Source organism: Eretmochelys imbricata, chromosome 5, assembly GCF_965152235.1.
Source record: "Eretmochelys imbricata isolate rEreImb1 chromosome 5, rEreImb1.hap1, whole genome shotgun sequence".
Lineage (NCBI taxonomy): Eukaryota > Metazoa > Chordata > Testudines > Cheloniidae > Eretmochelys > Eretmochelys imbricata.
Window position 1 is genome coordinate 18,744,579 of NC_135576.1, and position 16,524 is coordinate 18,761,102.

The 16,524-nt window shown below is 42.3% G+C and overlaps 1 protein-coding gene across 1 annotated transcript in view; it reads right to left on the reverse strand.

Moving 5' to 3' along the window:
- Positions 1-13,622, reverse strand: part of MBD2 (methyl-CpG binding domain protein 2) — a 51,865-nt gene extending 38,243 nt beyond the window's left edge. Inside the window, exons 1-2 of the mRNA XM_077816682.1 lie at positions 13,344-13,622; positions 1,226-1,385 (exon numbers count right to left, since the gene is read on the reverse strand). Coding sequence (XP_077672808.1) covers positions 1,226-1,385; positions 13,344-13,456 — 273 coding nt within the window. The 5' untranslated portion in view covers positions 13,457-13,622. The remainder of the gene's footprint in view (positions 1-1,225; positions 1,386-13,343) is intronic.
- Between the last annotated feature and the right edge of the window lie 2,902 nt (positions 13,623-16,524).

Here is a 16,524-nt window from a genome sequence, read left to right on the forward strand (position 1 = left end):
TATTAAAAAAGATAGATTCTGCTCTCACTTACACTGCTGTAAACCCAGGATAGTTTCTGTGATTTCAAAAGCATTACTTGCAATTTGCACTAGTGTAAAAATCAGAATGTGGCCCAGACTTTTATACATAAAATTCTGCAAAACTCACTGAATTAGTGTCCTGGTACTACTCCTCTATTACATGCTCTTTCAAAAAAGTGCATGTCTGTGAGGGGGGGTGTGGTTTTTTTTAAACGCATACATTACATATAAAAGATCAGCATGAACTGTGTGGTCCATGCCTTCTGTCATCTGCCATTAATTTAATCTTGTGGATCCATGTCCTGGAAACCAGATATAGCTTATTATGCATTTCCATGCACTGTTTAAATATATAATTGCCAATTTAAATGAAAACATTGAAAATTATTTTAAAAACCCAGCTGTTTTGGAAAGAACTTTTGGAAAGAATCCTTACAGTATAAGCATCCTTACTGCATCTGTCACTATGGTATCTAGGTGTCAGCAGTCATGGCTTTATTCGTAATTTTCCTAACATACTGCATCTATTATCTTTGCCTGTGTGTGCTATAGGGGCCCCCCCGCTGCCCTTTTTTCCCCTCTAACCACTATCAGAAGAGGAATATATTTTCCTATTAATGAAAAAGCCTGATGCCGTCTCGTTTCACAGACCCCATCTTTTAAAAAATTGCTTCTTTTGGATGCATAATTTTAAAAGACACCAACGTTTGTATAAATATTATGTAACTGCCTCAAAAGACAAGCTTCCTGGCACATATGAAAAAATATGAAACATTTTAGCTCAGAACAGGAAGATGAACACAACAAGGGTAAAAGCTGGACAAGTGAACAGGATAATCTCTTGACATCAACTAACTTAACAGGTCTAATTTAGAAATGTGCTTTAACCCTTACTGGTCATCAGATGAACACTACTGAAATTTGTTCTCAATCACACACACGGGCCAACTCTTGAATTATTGTTTAAATTTGATGTTCCAGGTTTAGCCTCACCTTGATTGTTCCTTGTAGTAGCAGAATATTGCTGCTACTCAAAAAAATCTATATCTCCATGACAACTAAAAAGATAAATATACAGACACACACACCCCGGAGCAGCAGGCTGCTTTATGCAGAAAAGTTGCTAAATGCTCTAGAGGTAAGGGCAATTTTAGGATCTCAAGTAGCATAGATACACTTAAACATAGTGTATTTACTAACAAACCTTATTTTGATTGAGAGAATCATTCCTTAGTCTTTGTTTGTTCTTCTGTAATTTACTGGGCATCATCTTTCCCGTTCTGAAGTCAAAACTGCTGAGATCAACAGTGTTTCCCAGGTATCTTGCCAACTGAGGCTTGCTTCTGAACTTCTTACCACTTGGACTAAAAAGAAGAAAACACTTTAGTATATTTTGTTGTGCGAAATGATACAGCTTTGACTTCTTAGAACAGGTTTCATACCTTTTTAATTGATACTTTAAGAAGCTTCCATATCTTTATTCCATGAAGCATGTTCATTATCGTGTATTTATGCATTTATTAGGCAACTGAGCCAAGGTATCATTGCTCACCTAAAATCCAGTCCCATCCTTTGCTCAGGATTCTAACCTATGTTTCAGGATGATGGACACAAGTATGCACTACTGGCCTGGAAGGTAGCTTCAAATGGAAATTCAAAACTAAATGATTGCTTCAGCTACTCTAGTTAAGTATAAAAAGCCCACAATGAGAGATTAGATTCTGCCCAACTGCAGGAAGTCACTTGCTCTGTACAAGATGTAGGGCAGTAGACTAGGGCTTCAACTGACCATCCATTAAACCCAATCATTAATGCACCAACCATCTCAAATCATTAATGCCAATAGACTGACACAAATGTATAAAAACAGGATATGATACAGCATGGCGCCATATACATAATTCACTCACTAATGCTGGTATCAGAGGGTGGAGAAATAACTGAGCAGTAAGCAAGCAAGCAGCAAGATAAATGACACATGATATGAAGCGAATAGTTTCAGCTTTGGACCAGCATGTACCATATTAAATGAAATGATGCTGTTTGTAGCAATATTTTGTCTTTGAGGCTTTATTTAGAATTACTCCATTTGCCCCATTTAGCTGATGAATTATCAGCAGTACCCTATTCCCACCTGTTCTTTTGAGCACCATCTGCAAACATTTGGTTTACCATCATCCTAAAACAATGCTATTTCTGTCAATCTGCATGCTACATAACTTTCTTTTCCCCCATACCTGCAGCCCTTAACTTTCAATAGGTGCACTCAAATGGACTCCTGCACCCATGCAGCCCTCCACCATCTTAAATGGAGCTCCAATGGGCACAAGGTTTTGCCCAAATACACGTCTTTTCAAGACCATGGGCCAAGCCATTATTCAATGAAAGAAAGTTAACTTAGAAAAAATTAGTGCTGCCTTAATAAGACTTAGAACTGTGGCAGTGTCCAGCAGAACAGGGGCTGGACACTCAAGTAAAACATCAGGCTTGAGAGGCCTACAGCAAAGTTCTTGTGTTGCCTGTGGAGTTGGGAAGCTGACCCCCATCAAGTACAGATAATACTTCCTCATGCTGAGGGCAGGTGGTAGCAAGGTGCCTCACAGCCCTGGCTACCCTGGGAAGCATCACAGATATCCCATGACCTAGGTGAGTGCCCCAATCACTGGGCTATACGCTATACTGGGAGGAAGTGTCTCACTCAACCACCAAGTTTCAAAATCTCAAACATTTTCAAGAAATGGGAGCAGCAGCACATGAGCCAGCAAATAGAGCTGGAAACAGAGGAGTCTGAGCGGGAATTTGGGGCTGGGACTGTGCATATGTGTGCTTTCTTTTTTCTCCTTGACAGGAGCTTAGGAGGAAAGGCTAGGACAGCTACAGAGGCAGCAGTAGTAGTGACCAAAGGAATGGAAGAGTCAGTGAAGATGACTGGATGTGGAACTGGATAAATGCACATTATCCTGGAGTGGGTATCTGAAAAGTGCTTCGTTTGTATGAAGTGCTGCCTGAAGAGCTGATAGAAGAAAAGATCTGAGGTTTGGAGACACAGGTAGAAACCATGGCTGAGTTTCAAAAGGGATTTAAGCAGATGATGGAGGGAAGCAAGAGGAGGCTGAAGAGAAAACTCAAGACTCACAGATGCAAGCTGGACTGGAAAACTGTGACGGTAGATTGCTGGATGAAGAAAGTGGCCAAAGGAAGCATGTGACTTCAAGAACCAGGCAGAGAAAAAGACTGGTTAGTGAAGGAGAAATAGAACTCAGAAACAGGTTTGCTGAGATGGAAAATGAAGAAGGGGCAGAGCAGGCAGTAATAGAAGACAAGCGTGCAAGGAGAAGAAGAGAAGAGCGGCTAGTCTTACAAGAAGAGGGAAAGAGTCAATGGAGATACCCAGAGTTTAGAGCCCCAAGAGGATCGAGGATGACTCTCGGAAGATTGCAAGTGAAAACAAAAGACAAGAGGACTTGCAACCAGAAAGAACAGTAGAGGGAAGGCCAGAGAATCACACCCACACCAGGAAGAGGGAGGTCTACATGACTGGGAACTCCCTACTCAGAAAAATGGAGAGGTCTGTCTCCAGAGTTGATCACAGAACAGAAGGGTGTACTGTCTGCCGGGAGCTAAGATAAGAGATGTGTCCCTTAACGCTCCATCCTGGTCTGTCTCTCACAATGCTTTGCTAGTGACAAGCAGCAATCCCCTCCAGGCGCTGTTATCACTTGGCACAACCACATATGGAGCCCCATACCCAACTATATTGCATGAATGCTCCCAGAGCCACTCATGAATCACACAGAGAAAGGCACCAGCCAAATTCTCCCAGCCTTATACCTCAGGAATATACTGTCTTGCACTATTCAAGAACCTTTCTTGAGCAATGCAAGTTTATTAATTGGTTCACCACTTCATCAATGGAAAGTGGATATACACCAGCCTTTGTAAATACAGATATCTCTTTCAAAGCTATTTGCTCAGCTCCTCCCCAATAATCTAATGACCTGCCAAGCAATAGTACAATTTAAAATTTCACAGTACAATGAAATTCAGTTAATATACAGGGTAGTTAGTCTATTTGACCCCCAAGACTCAAGATGCAAATTACAAAATTATTAAGGTTGCCCAACACCTCCCATTTTAAGACCCTGTTTTCAGTTGCTTATAACTATGCCAAACATTAAACATTTTGGGCTGAAATTTTTGACACTGGGTGTCTGCGTCAAGCAGAACTGCTTTAGAAGATTTCAGCCAATATAGTTCAGCCATTTCTGAGAACAAAGCTAGTGTTTTGGCCACACTAATAAATTCTGGCAATCTGAACAGTTCTAGTATCCCCATCCTCTCCTGCAGGGACTTGTAACCTGGTCTTTGTGCCAGTGTTGTCCCTATGAAAATCTGTCCAACTTTCACCAACTTATAAGCCTTTGACAAAAAATTGTTTAAAAATTGCAGTTCACATTCAGTAGAGACTTTTTAAGAGTTTAATAGTTACAGTCTCCAAAGATTTCATGTGACTTGGTCATGCTCAAAGCTCTAACAGTTCCTTTTGCATCTGCCGTCCCCAGAGGGACAACTGACCATTCTCCATCCCCTCACAGCTACTTCTGTCAGGACTACACGTGCCATCCACAATTTTTGAATATTTATTTGACCACAAGAATTTGCCTAAGTATTATGTAGTCCTGCTGCACAGGCCAATTTGGATCAAGAGCAACCTGAAGTCTAACTGTTCAGACTGGAAAAAGATGAAGTCTCCTTGGTGACATTTCTCCCTCAATGGACAGAGTGCAGACAGCAAAAGGAAGACTGGATGTTAAAGCTCAATAATGTGACAAAAACTCAGAGGCCACTTGAACCTAATATTATGCATCTCTAGAGGGGTAGCAGAAGTGCTGATAGAAACTTTTGGTCAGGTAACATAGGTAAATAAATTCTAATGCCCGCTGCTGCTAAGTTAAGAAAGATTGACCAATCCACCAGAATCAAAATATAATGTCTTAAATACAGCTTTAAGGAAAATCCCAGTGACAATTATCTATTGTTTGCTTAGCATTAACAATGTGTATTACTGTATATTATATAACTTTTTTCAGAACAGAAAGGTCTTTAAGAAAACACAATATACTAGAAATCCAGATGTTAAGATACAGGTTTGTTGTTGTTTTTTAAAATAAGAGGTGGCTTTATGGGCTTCAAAAGAGAAGGAGAGAGTTTTACAATAGATATAAAGAATGAGATGATGGTGTTGGCTTGATAAAATGGAAAAAGGAAGTCATTCAATGAATTGGGAACAGTGTGGAAAAGAGATAACAGACGAGAGCAGAGGAAAGAAGTTCACAGGTGATGGAAGTTGGTATTTTTAGCCAAACAGATGGGGTAGGAGACAAATTCCAAATATTTAGCCCCTCATTCTACAATTTGTTCCATGCAGGTGGACCTCAGCACCTGTGTGGAGCCCCAGTGACTTGAATGGGGTTCCCTGAGAATACAGGGGTCAGTACCATTTGCAAGACTGGGGACTTACCTAATAGTAAACAAGCTAAGAGTAATTACACAAGCAAATCTATTGAAGAGATATGCAAAGCTGTTGAACTATCTATCCTTTGGAAGAGCACAGAATCCTGCTAATCCAAATGTTGTTGGAACACCTAAGTATTTGCTTTACTATCAAACCACAAAACAAACATCCAGAAGCAGTGTCAAAGCAATGTCCATCTGCCTATGTGTCAAGGCAATACGGTCCAGCTTTTGTAGTTGCATTTAAAAGGAATCTATTAAAGAGGTTGTTAATCTCAAAGTGCTACTTTCAAAACAATAGCAGCGTAAGTAAAGCCACCAGTTGGTCTTGATTTGTTTACAGTTTCTTTTCAGGAAAGAAGACCTACTTTACGATTTTAGTGGACAACATCAAACTGTTCAGTTTTTAAAGTAACTTCTTAATATGTAGAAATATTTAAGGCCCGGTCTACACTAGGAGGGTTTTGCTGTCTAAATATTTTGGCAAAATCCTCCTAGTGTGGATTCAGTGCCTCAAACCATAAAGTTTACTGTATAAGCACAGTTATAAAGATAAAACTGCATCCATATGATGGTTCATATAGCTATACTGGGTTGAAAAATTAAAAAAAAGTCATATCCCAAACTGACAACAATATTTAGTGCAGATCAGTGCAGAGTAATTTTTATTACTGTGTTTGGATTTCAGAAGAGGCACATTATAAGTAAAATATACATGCACACATGCACACACACACACACACTGTGGGGAGCCACGTGTCCAACAACAATGAACTTCCCCCGGAATTTTTCTTTCAACAAGCTTTTATTTAAGAAAGAAAGATCTCCTACCACAAATTTGTAGAATTCAAAGGAAGTCTATGATTATCTGTTACAAAGCTATTCAAGAAGAGATCTGTTTCTTTTGAGGTACTGATGTAATTATCCATCCCATTCACCACCCCAACATGATGTAAACTTACAATCTGCTTTATGGTATTGGCAGTATAACCACAAACTGAATTCATGTATTCTTTTAACTGTCAAATGCCATTTGCACTTTTTAGCACTGTAGAGTGAATAAAAACGTGTCTAATGACTATGAGGCTGTTAGTTTGTTTCAATAGAGCAAGACAATCTTTTGTTTTATTTCAAATATTTCTTATTTTTAAATAAAATCTCAAACATTTAATAACTGTAATATATTTACCCATGTTGCCATGGATATGTGTATATTAAAACATATACATATTATAGATAGCAACCTGAAATATGGATTTAAAAATTTTAAGTGTGGGTTTACTCTGAAAACGGCATCTCAGGTTTCCAAAATTGCTCTGATGCCATGTTGCTTGTCACAATGATTTCGGTATCAAAGAGGTTCAGTTTACGACATCAGCCTATAAACACAATTTCATCTACAAAAGAGCTGCATTTTTTATTCCAATATATCATCACTATTAAAGGATCTGCAGGCCAAACTAGGCCCTCAGTGACACCTGTGCAAGGCCCATTATTGTCAAATTATGTCAAGAGTGATACCTGTGCAAACCCACTTCTTTCAATGGTTTGCACAAACATAACTCATTGAAAATGAAAGTAGACAATTCTGCTGATAATACATGAGAGAACAGAATGTAGATCACAATTCCAGAGTTGTACTGGCTCTGTTTTGCTACAAGGAGGAAAAATCAGTACAAACTTATTTTTGTCATTAAAATAAGATCTGGCTTTGAATGCACAAAATAAATCTTGAAGAGGGGCCGGACACTACAAAGAGATGTCTCTGGGGAACTCAGGCCCTGGGGTTCACCGATCATTACAGGCAAGACAAAGTTAAGATTGGCAGAGTCTTGAGGATTTTGCTGGTGAAGCAGTCAAGACTGGTGTGGCATAGAGTTGACGCAGTCTAATTTCCAGCAAAGCTCACTCTTGCTAAAGCAGAGGGGTAACACACTAGCTTAGGGTTCTGAGCTGCCCTGAGGAAAACATCACTGAAGAACCCTAGAGTCATAGGCTGTTTAACTGTATTTGGCCCATGCTGATTTACCTTCCTGGATTTTCTTTTACTTTAAATATGGTATTACTGACATTTTCCTCACAGTTGAAATGGAATGGAATTAGACAATTTACATTTCCTAAACAAACCCTGCACAATGTGCTAAACGCTAGTACACACTTTTTATATATTTAAAATGAGTATGAGTAGTCCTCTTGACTTCCACAGGAGTACAGTTAAGAATGTTTGTAATGTAAGTGTGAGTGCTATACATCTCACTGTAACCATCTGCAAGATCAGGGCCGAAGTTATGGAATCTACTGTGCACGATCTGTATTCTCATTACTACTTCCCTTTCCTTTTCAAATCAATGTCTGCTATATCCACGGATTAAAACAAAAATAACAATGTATTCATATACAAAGGAGCATGTCTGATGGTCCACTAAGTGAAGGCAGGCCACTTATCTTTCTTAGTCAAAAAAAAAAAAAAAAAAAATCCTGTTTCCCGCCCCATATTTTTAATATAATTATACTCTGGCATTTCACTAGTGCCATCCATCTGATTATTATAAAGCACTTTACAAATATTAGATATCCAAACATCCCTATATGACTGCTACTATTAGAGATGGTGAAACTGAGGTATAGAGATGTTAAATGATTTATTGAAGGTCACATAGCAAGTGACATAAATAACTGCTCAATTTTAGTGCCCTGCCATGTATAATGAAATCATCAAATTGCAAGCCATGAGTTGCCTGGCAAATTTTTAATTTCAATTTTGTGGTGCTTTGGCAGAAGATCTGCATCAAGTGCTGATAATGCTGGAATGAGTCCTAAAATTTGAACCATTTACTCCTAATTCTTTCCCAGATAAAAAAGGCAGATTTTTTAGGTTAAAAACCAGATTATAATCCTCTTCATCTTTAATACATATTTTTTAAAACCCAGAGTTTCTTATTATGTCTTCCAGCATAAGCAAAATACTTTTTCTTATTGAGATATGGACCACAGTGCACAACTAATTAAAAATAAAGCTACATTTTCATCTGGTACAGTATTTCTTAAGCAGTATTTCCACCCCATCCATATTGTTAATGAATAGTTGGATTATAAAACTTATAAATTAAGTCAGTAGGACTAACTGGCATCTATCTCCAAGAAGGGCAGACACCGTCCCACACAAAAATGCTAGAGGGCTCTACACTGTATTATCAGCTTGTCCACATGACCAACAAATTATCAAACCATGTTATGTGAATTTGATATTAAAATTCTGTAATGCAATGCTGAACAAAAGTGGATTTCAAGATCAATAATCATATTGATTACAACTTATTGCAATCCTGTAAGAGTTCTGCTTAGCCACCATCATTTACTTAGTTGGTCATGCTAACTGAAATTGCCTTTAAAACTTTTTCCTCTTTTTTCTTGCCTTTAGAAAAAACAAACAAGACCCCAGTTCTGCAGTGAGCTCAGCACAGAGCCACAATGAGGTCACTCATGGCTCACGGCAGAATCAGGGTGAAAAACTGGTAGTATGGGCCCAGATGCACCTAGGTATTTAGGCTCCTAACTTCCACTGAAATCAATGGATACCTTTGCAGGACTTGGCCATAATGGTTATTTCAATTAAACTGCTTTGTCCTCCCCCTATTTTAATCAGGGACCTAAAATATAGAAAACTGAGCATATTAAGATCCCCAGAGTTCTAGCAAGACAGAAACAGTTACAAAGGACTAAACCGTTTAAGTAGCGTTTTTCCAAATGGTTGTTTTAGGATATATCTGTAATCACTTAGTTGTTCTGAATCAAATGTTCCTATTAAAATAATACTGTCCACAATAAATGTTTGTCTTAAGCAAAATCTGGCACTTAAATCTGTGAACAGTGACTTTACGTGTAAAGTGCATCACCAGGCCCACAATCAACAGGGAACAATTTAGAAAATAAGAATCATGTTGTGGGCCTCAAGTTTAAGCTTTCAGACAGGCTTCACAATAAGGTGGTACTGCAGCAAGAAAAAGCTGATCGTGATGCCAGATGTTATCCAATCATCTGCCACCATATTAGCATATGGTTAGTAGCACAAATCAGACAAAGGCAGTAATACAAGAACAATGGCAAATTAAACTCCTTTAGAAAGGGGTTTCCAACAAGATTTATTTAAAATGCTAATGGAAATCAATGCTTCCCCTTCCACAAGTATAGACACTTCTTTTGTCTAGTGGCAACACATGATGGGTCAAATGATCCTATGTGCAATGCTAATAGAAACTGGCTTCTAAATACACTGACAAATAAACTGCCCCCAGTAGGACAATGAAAAGGCTAAGCCCTTAGTCCTTCATTGGGCTAAGAGAAGAGAGTAAGCCCTGCCCCAAAACACTACTTTAAAGTTAGGGAGAGGCCTTCAGGTGTGACTCATTAGAGACAGCCATAAATAGAAGAGCTCTGGTAAGAGGGTGGCCATAACAGAAGGGAGTTTCCTTTAACACAGAGCAGTGTGGACTTGTGTCTGACTGTATGTTCTACAGACAAAGCACCAAGACTTACTACTTTTCTCAAAAGAGAAAGGAAACAAACTGTAAGTTGTTTTTCAGTGCCTCTAATGCAGGGGTTCTCAAACTGGGGGTTGTGAGGTTATTACATGAGGGGGTTGCGAGCTGTCAGCCTCCACCCCAAACCCTGCTTTGCCTCCAGCATTTATAATGGTATTGAATATATTTAAAAGTGTTTTTAATTTATAAGGGGGGTTGCACTCAGAGGCTTGCTATGTGAAAGGAGTCACCAGTACATAAGTTTGAGAACCACTGCTCTAATGAGACACCTACAAAGAATGAAGGTAAAAAGAAAGAGTAGGGTTTTTGTATTATTGTTGTGATTGTGATAGTAATATTGAATATAGTTACAGCTACAAAACTGTCCATCTAACACCCATATTTTCACATACTTTTAACTTACTAACAAAGTGTTTCAATTTGTTTGTCTAAAAGTGAACTCTTCAAACAGTTCAGCAACTTTAGAATTAAGAGTAAAAACAATATTTTGCTAGAACGAAAAAAACTCACTTCTGAACAGTATTTACTCTAAATTTAAAAATACTGGTTTTAAAATAAGAGATCCAAGTTTGTGACTGTTTCTCTTGGCACAGCTGTGAGCATTCCATTTAATTTCATTTTCCCAAAAGGAAAAAAACAAGAGCAATTTAGCTTGCACCATTTACAAGTAACACCTATTGCTCAGGGGCTCATTTAGCATCAAAGATGTTAAGTGTTTTAGAACCTGATTCTGCAATAAGCTGTCAGGGCCAAATCATCACTGACTTTAATGGGAAGTTGCATGAGCACGTGGGCTCTTCCATATGGAAGTCAATGGGGATCCTGCAACTAGTCCATCCGCAAGGAGTGCACTGCAGGACTGCAACCTTAAACTGCAGCTGATAGCTTCACTTGTGTAAGGGGACTGTTGCCCCCTTACTAACATTCAGTGGGGGTGTTTTAGTTGCTAGCTCCCAGTACTAAAAAGGGGGAAGAGTTGATGGGGAATCAGGACCCTGAGACTGACAGCCCCCAGGAACAATGGGGAGAGGCCAATGCTCCAGGTCAGCCTGAATGACAGGGTGGGCAGGCTAATCAGGGAGTCAGGAGGCCAGGGAGGTCCTGTCCTCTGTATGAGCTGGAATTGCCTGGGTCAGACAGAGTGGGGCCGAGCTAAGGAGAAAGCAGGGGCCTGAGCTGAGCTGGGGAGCAGAGCTGTGCCAGACCCAGAGGGACCAGAAAAGCAGCCCAGAGAGAGCAGACCCTGTCCTGGGAGCAGAGCTGCAAGCCCAAAGCTAGAGGCACAGCCCAGAGAGAGCAGACTTGCCCTGGGAGCAGAGCTGCAGCAATCAGAGCCAGAGGGGCCAGAAAAGCAGCCCAGGAAGCTGGTCAGTGCTGGGAGCAAAGTCACAGAAGCAGCCTGCAGAGCAGACCTGTCCTGGGAGCAGAGCTGTAGCAACCAGAGGCAGATGGGGCCGAAGAAGCAGCCCAGGGAGCTGGAGGCAGAGCAACAGCACTGAGACCGAGTGGTGGAGCTGGGGCTGGAGCAGTCCGGAGCTGGGTGTGGTGAGCAGCTGGGGAGAGCAAGGGGGACCCTGGGCAGCAAGCCCAGCACAGGGAGACGCCTCAGCAAAGAGGCTCTGCAGGCCAGGCTTGGATTGAAACCCCGACAGGGCGGGGGTGACACTAGGAAGAAGGGTCCTACCACTTAGAGCCTGAGAGCGTGTGGCCACCACCAGAGCAAGTGTCCAACCCACAGCATCCCTGCAGCACAGCCAGGGCCTGAGAAGAAGGCCTGGGACTTACAAGGAGCAGACTGTGAACTGCCCTGACATTCCAGAGGCACTGTTTGTGATGGTCCCTGCCACAGAGCGGGGTGATGGGTTTCCTTTAACCTTTCCCATTTTTCCTTATTCTTTTTAAAATTAAATTGTTGATTAAATAACTTGCATTTGCTTTAAATTGTATGTAATGGTCAGTGGATCAGAGAAGTGCTCAGTGCAGAGAGTGTACCCTGGAGTGGGGACACCCTAGCCCCTGTCCTAGGTGACCACAGCAGGGTTGGGGGTCAAGCCCCCCAGGAATCCTGGGCCCAGCCTTGTTGGGGTTATGAGGACTTTGCCAGACAGGAGAGTGGAAGGGGAGCCCTCAAGGGAAGGGAGGCCACTGGGTAAAGGAAGTGGGAGCGACGACTCGGATCCTTTCGCTAGCCCACTTCACCGGGGTAGTACAGAAGCCAGGAAAGTTCCCCACAATAGCGGGACTATTCCCCCACTTACACGTACAGGCTCTACTAGCCCTTGCTTCAGAATTCAAATTTACAATATTCCTGCTTCAGAAACCAAGCTTGATTATTTCTCTAGTTAAATATCTGCACTGTTAACAGCCTGTACATGCCTGCCACACCTGTAGCAGTATAAAGTCTGAATTTGCAAATGCACGTACACAGAATTCAGATAAGAATATATATAAGAGGGTGGAGTGTAATGATATGTCCGAAGCCAGCACTAATTCAAGCCTGATCAATCCAAGCTCTTCAAATGACCAACAGGAAAAAATCACCATGGAGGGGAAGACAGGTGCTGTGACTTAAGCAGGGAGTGCTTTCTGAAGGCCAAAACAGGCAGGAGGACAGCCTGTCAACTTTCCCCAAACCAATTATCTGCAGATCAAAGACATGGCTGCGAGAAGGTGACTTCTTGAATATTTGGTTTTTTTAAACAAGTCACTTGCTTTCAGTTCTTCCCAATGACGTGTGAGAATGTGAAAGTGTCCTATTCCCGTGGATGTGTACATGTGAAGGGGGGAGGGGAAATGGGGATGGCGGGGCTGCCAGTGAATAATGGGGTGGGGGCAAGTGCATGTCTGAATGGGGGTGTCCTGGCCCTATGGGGGGGGGAAGGGTGCCACGTAGGGGGTCCTGGACCCGGAAGGGGCAGAGGGGGGTCTGTCTGACACATCGTGGCCCCAGTGGCAGCACTGCCTGGTATTATTAGTGCTGAAGCCGACACTGGGAGTTGCATCTCCTCCGTGGAGTGGGGGGGGAGGGAATGTGGCTGGGGGCGCGACCCCCGCGGCCGCTGCCTGGCGCGGAGAGCCTGTGGGGGTGGAGAGGCCTGTCCGGGGAAGGATGTGCCGGGGGCGGGGAGGGAGGAGGGGAGCCTGCCCGGGGGAGCGGTCCGTGTCCCGGCCCCGGGTGGGGGGGGAGGGGGGAGACAGACGAGGGGGCCTGTCCCGGCGGGCCGGTCGGGAGGAGGAGGGGAGGGGCGGGGGCCGCCCAGGCGGTACCTGAAGTAGTAGACATCGCTCTTGCCGGCGCTGAGGCCCGACTTGCGGATCACCTCCTCCTTCTTCCAGCCCGGGGGCAGCGCGGGGCAGTCCATCCTCCCCCGTCTCTCCATGCACCGGGCCCGGGGCCCGACGCGGCAGCGGGGCGGGGCCTCACCGCAGCGGCGCTATGGTGCCCGGACACGGCCGGGGCCGGGACCCCCTAGCGATGGCGACGGCCGCGCTCTCCTCGGCGTCTGGAGCCCGGGCTGCGCGCGCAGCTGCCTCCTCGCCGGGCGGCCGCTTCCGTAACTGAGCCTTGGAACCCGCTGTCATCGGCTCCCGAACGGGGTCATAGAGCGCGTTCTAGAGGGGCCAGAGCGGCCAAGCCCGAGGCCATGGAGTCGGCCGCCGGAAGGCCAGAGCAGCCATTGAGAGGCCCTGCGCGGCTGTCCGCTGCAGAGGGAGCCTGGAGCGGAGCCGGGGAAGTCTCAGGAGTTGGAGGCGGTGCTGGAACTCGGGGTGCACCCCCGGCTTGAAGTCGTGATAACAGACACCAAATAGAGGGTTTCCATTCCATCATCGGCCCAGGCGCTATAAAAAGTGTTCCAGCACCCCTGGGTGTAGGGAGCTAAATGAGTGATTACAGCAGCCAGCCGTGTCAGCACTGTAAAACTCTTCCTGGAATAGCCAGCGTGCCCAATGCTTGTGCTGTAGCATTGCCAAGTCTATCCAGATCAAAGCATGCATCCTAGAACAGCCAGAGTTACGCAGTTCATAGCCCCGACTCTTAACAGGGCCATCAGTTGGTGGGGAGGCCGGAGAGGATGCTCAACAATTTGCAGCCATAGACATTAAATTCAATATTAATATACTGGGATTATATTTTGCTCATGATCATCTTAAAATCTATTTTACATCCTCTGAAATATAGTGTCACAATAGAAGATGGGGTGTTGGCTGGCGGTTTATAACACTCAAAAATCCATGGTTTTTGTGCATTTTGCTAAATGAAAAAGATTTAAAAGTAAAGTTATGAATGAACATAAATAGCTTATTGTACATGTTTGGAACACAATTTTCCTTGCAGCTTTGAGCTCACATGGAGTGTGGATAACCAAACTGCCTCACGGTCAGGTGTGTATACTGGTGATGTACTGCCGGAAAAATGTGTCCCCTGATGGATCGTGTGTAACCCATAGTGCATGTGCTTACAGAGAGAAAGGGAGAAGCTGTTCATTGATTTAGTTTACTGATTTCCTCTTTCCTCCTCCTCCACGCCTGATTTAAACACACATACTTTGTCATTGTAACGATAACGGAGGAAGGAGGCAACATCATTAAGAAAACAAACATACTGTATTAGCTTTGTATACTGGGAACTTCTATACTACCTATTTGAAAACTATATTGTCTGTGGTAAGAGTACAACAGAGTTCTGCTTGGTTACAGCATTGTTGGAAATGGACTGGGGTGGCAGTGAAGTATCCTGCCTGAAGACTTTTTTTTTTTTTTAAAGTCTTTACTTTCAAATGAACCAGGGCATACAAAAAAGCAAAACACATTTGCTCTGCTTATTTGTATATATCACAGTAATAAATTGTCTGTAGAAGGGATGATTTAACAGAACCCAAGAAGTGAAGTCTATCACAGTTCAGTAGAATTTTATCATGGGTCTCTTAGGAACCAAAAAAAGTTCACTACGAACCACTAAAAGTTCACTACAAATAATCACTGAATATATCCCACATATTCAGGACTCCATGGAATTTTTTTAAATACCTTCTATGCAGATCTAATTAATCTGAGAAGTACTTAAAGCTCTATGGTGATGGAGGTGATAGAAGACCCAAAAATAGACATAGAGCTAAAAGTATTCAGACACAAGGGGAACTCAAATGTGAAATTGTAGAAATACTAACTGTGGTATATAACCTATAATTTAATTCAGCTTCTGTGCCAGATGGGAGGATAGCTAATGTGATCCCAATTTTTTTTAAAAGGCTCCAGAGGTGATCCCTGCAATTACAGGCCAGCAAGCCTAACTTCAGTACTGGGCAAATTGGTTGAAACTATAGTAAAGAACAGAATTATCAGACACAGATGAATACGATTTATTGGGGAAGAGTCAGCATGGGTTTTTTTTAAAGGGAAATCATGCCTCACCAATCTACTAGAATTTGTTGAGGGGATCAACAAGCATGTGGACAAGGGGGATCCAGTGAATATAGTGTACTTAGATTTTTTGCCCTCGCCAAGGCTCTTAAGCAAAATAAGCTGTCATCGGATAAGAGGGAAGGTCTTCTCATGGATCAGTAACTGGTTAAAAGATAGGAAACAAAGGGTAGGAATAAATGGTCAGCTTTCAAAACGGAGAAAGGTAAATAGTGGGGTCTGTACTGAGATCAGTACTGTTCAACATATTAATAAATCATCTGGAAAAGGGGTAAATAGTGAAGTGGAAAAATTTGAAGATGATACAAAACTGTTTAAGATAGTTAAGTCCAAAGCAGACTAAGAAGAGTTACAAAGGGTTCTTGGAAAACTGTTGACTGGGCAACAAAATGGCAGATGAAATTCTATGTTGATAAATGCAAAGTAATGCACATTGGAAAACCTAATCCCAACTCTACATATAAAATGATGGGGTCTAAATTAGCTGTTACCACTGAAGAAAGAAAGTCACTGTGGATCAACTCAATGTGCAGCAGCAGTCAAAGCTAACCGAATGTTGGAAATCCTTAGGAAAGGGATAGATAAAAAGACAAAAAATATTATATTGCCTCTATATAAATTCATGGTATGCCCACATCTTGAATACTGCATGTGGATGTGGTCGCCCCATCTCAAAAAAGATATATTGGAATTGGAAAAGGTACAGAAAAGGGCCACAAAAGTGATTAGGGGTATGGAACAGCTTTCATATGAGGAGTGATTAATAAGACTGGGACTTTTCAGCTTGGAAAACAGATGACTAAGGGGGGGATATGATAGAGGTTTATAAAATCATGACTGGTGTGGAGAAAGTAAGTAAGGAAGTGTTATTTACTCCTCATAACACATGAACTAGGGGGGTCACCAAATGAAATTAATAGGCAGCAGGTTTAAAACAAAAGAGTATTTCTTCACACAATGCACAGTCAACTGTTTGCCTGAGGATGTTGGGAAAGCCAAGCTCATAACAGTTCCTGGAGGATAGGTC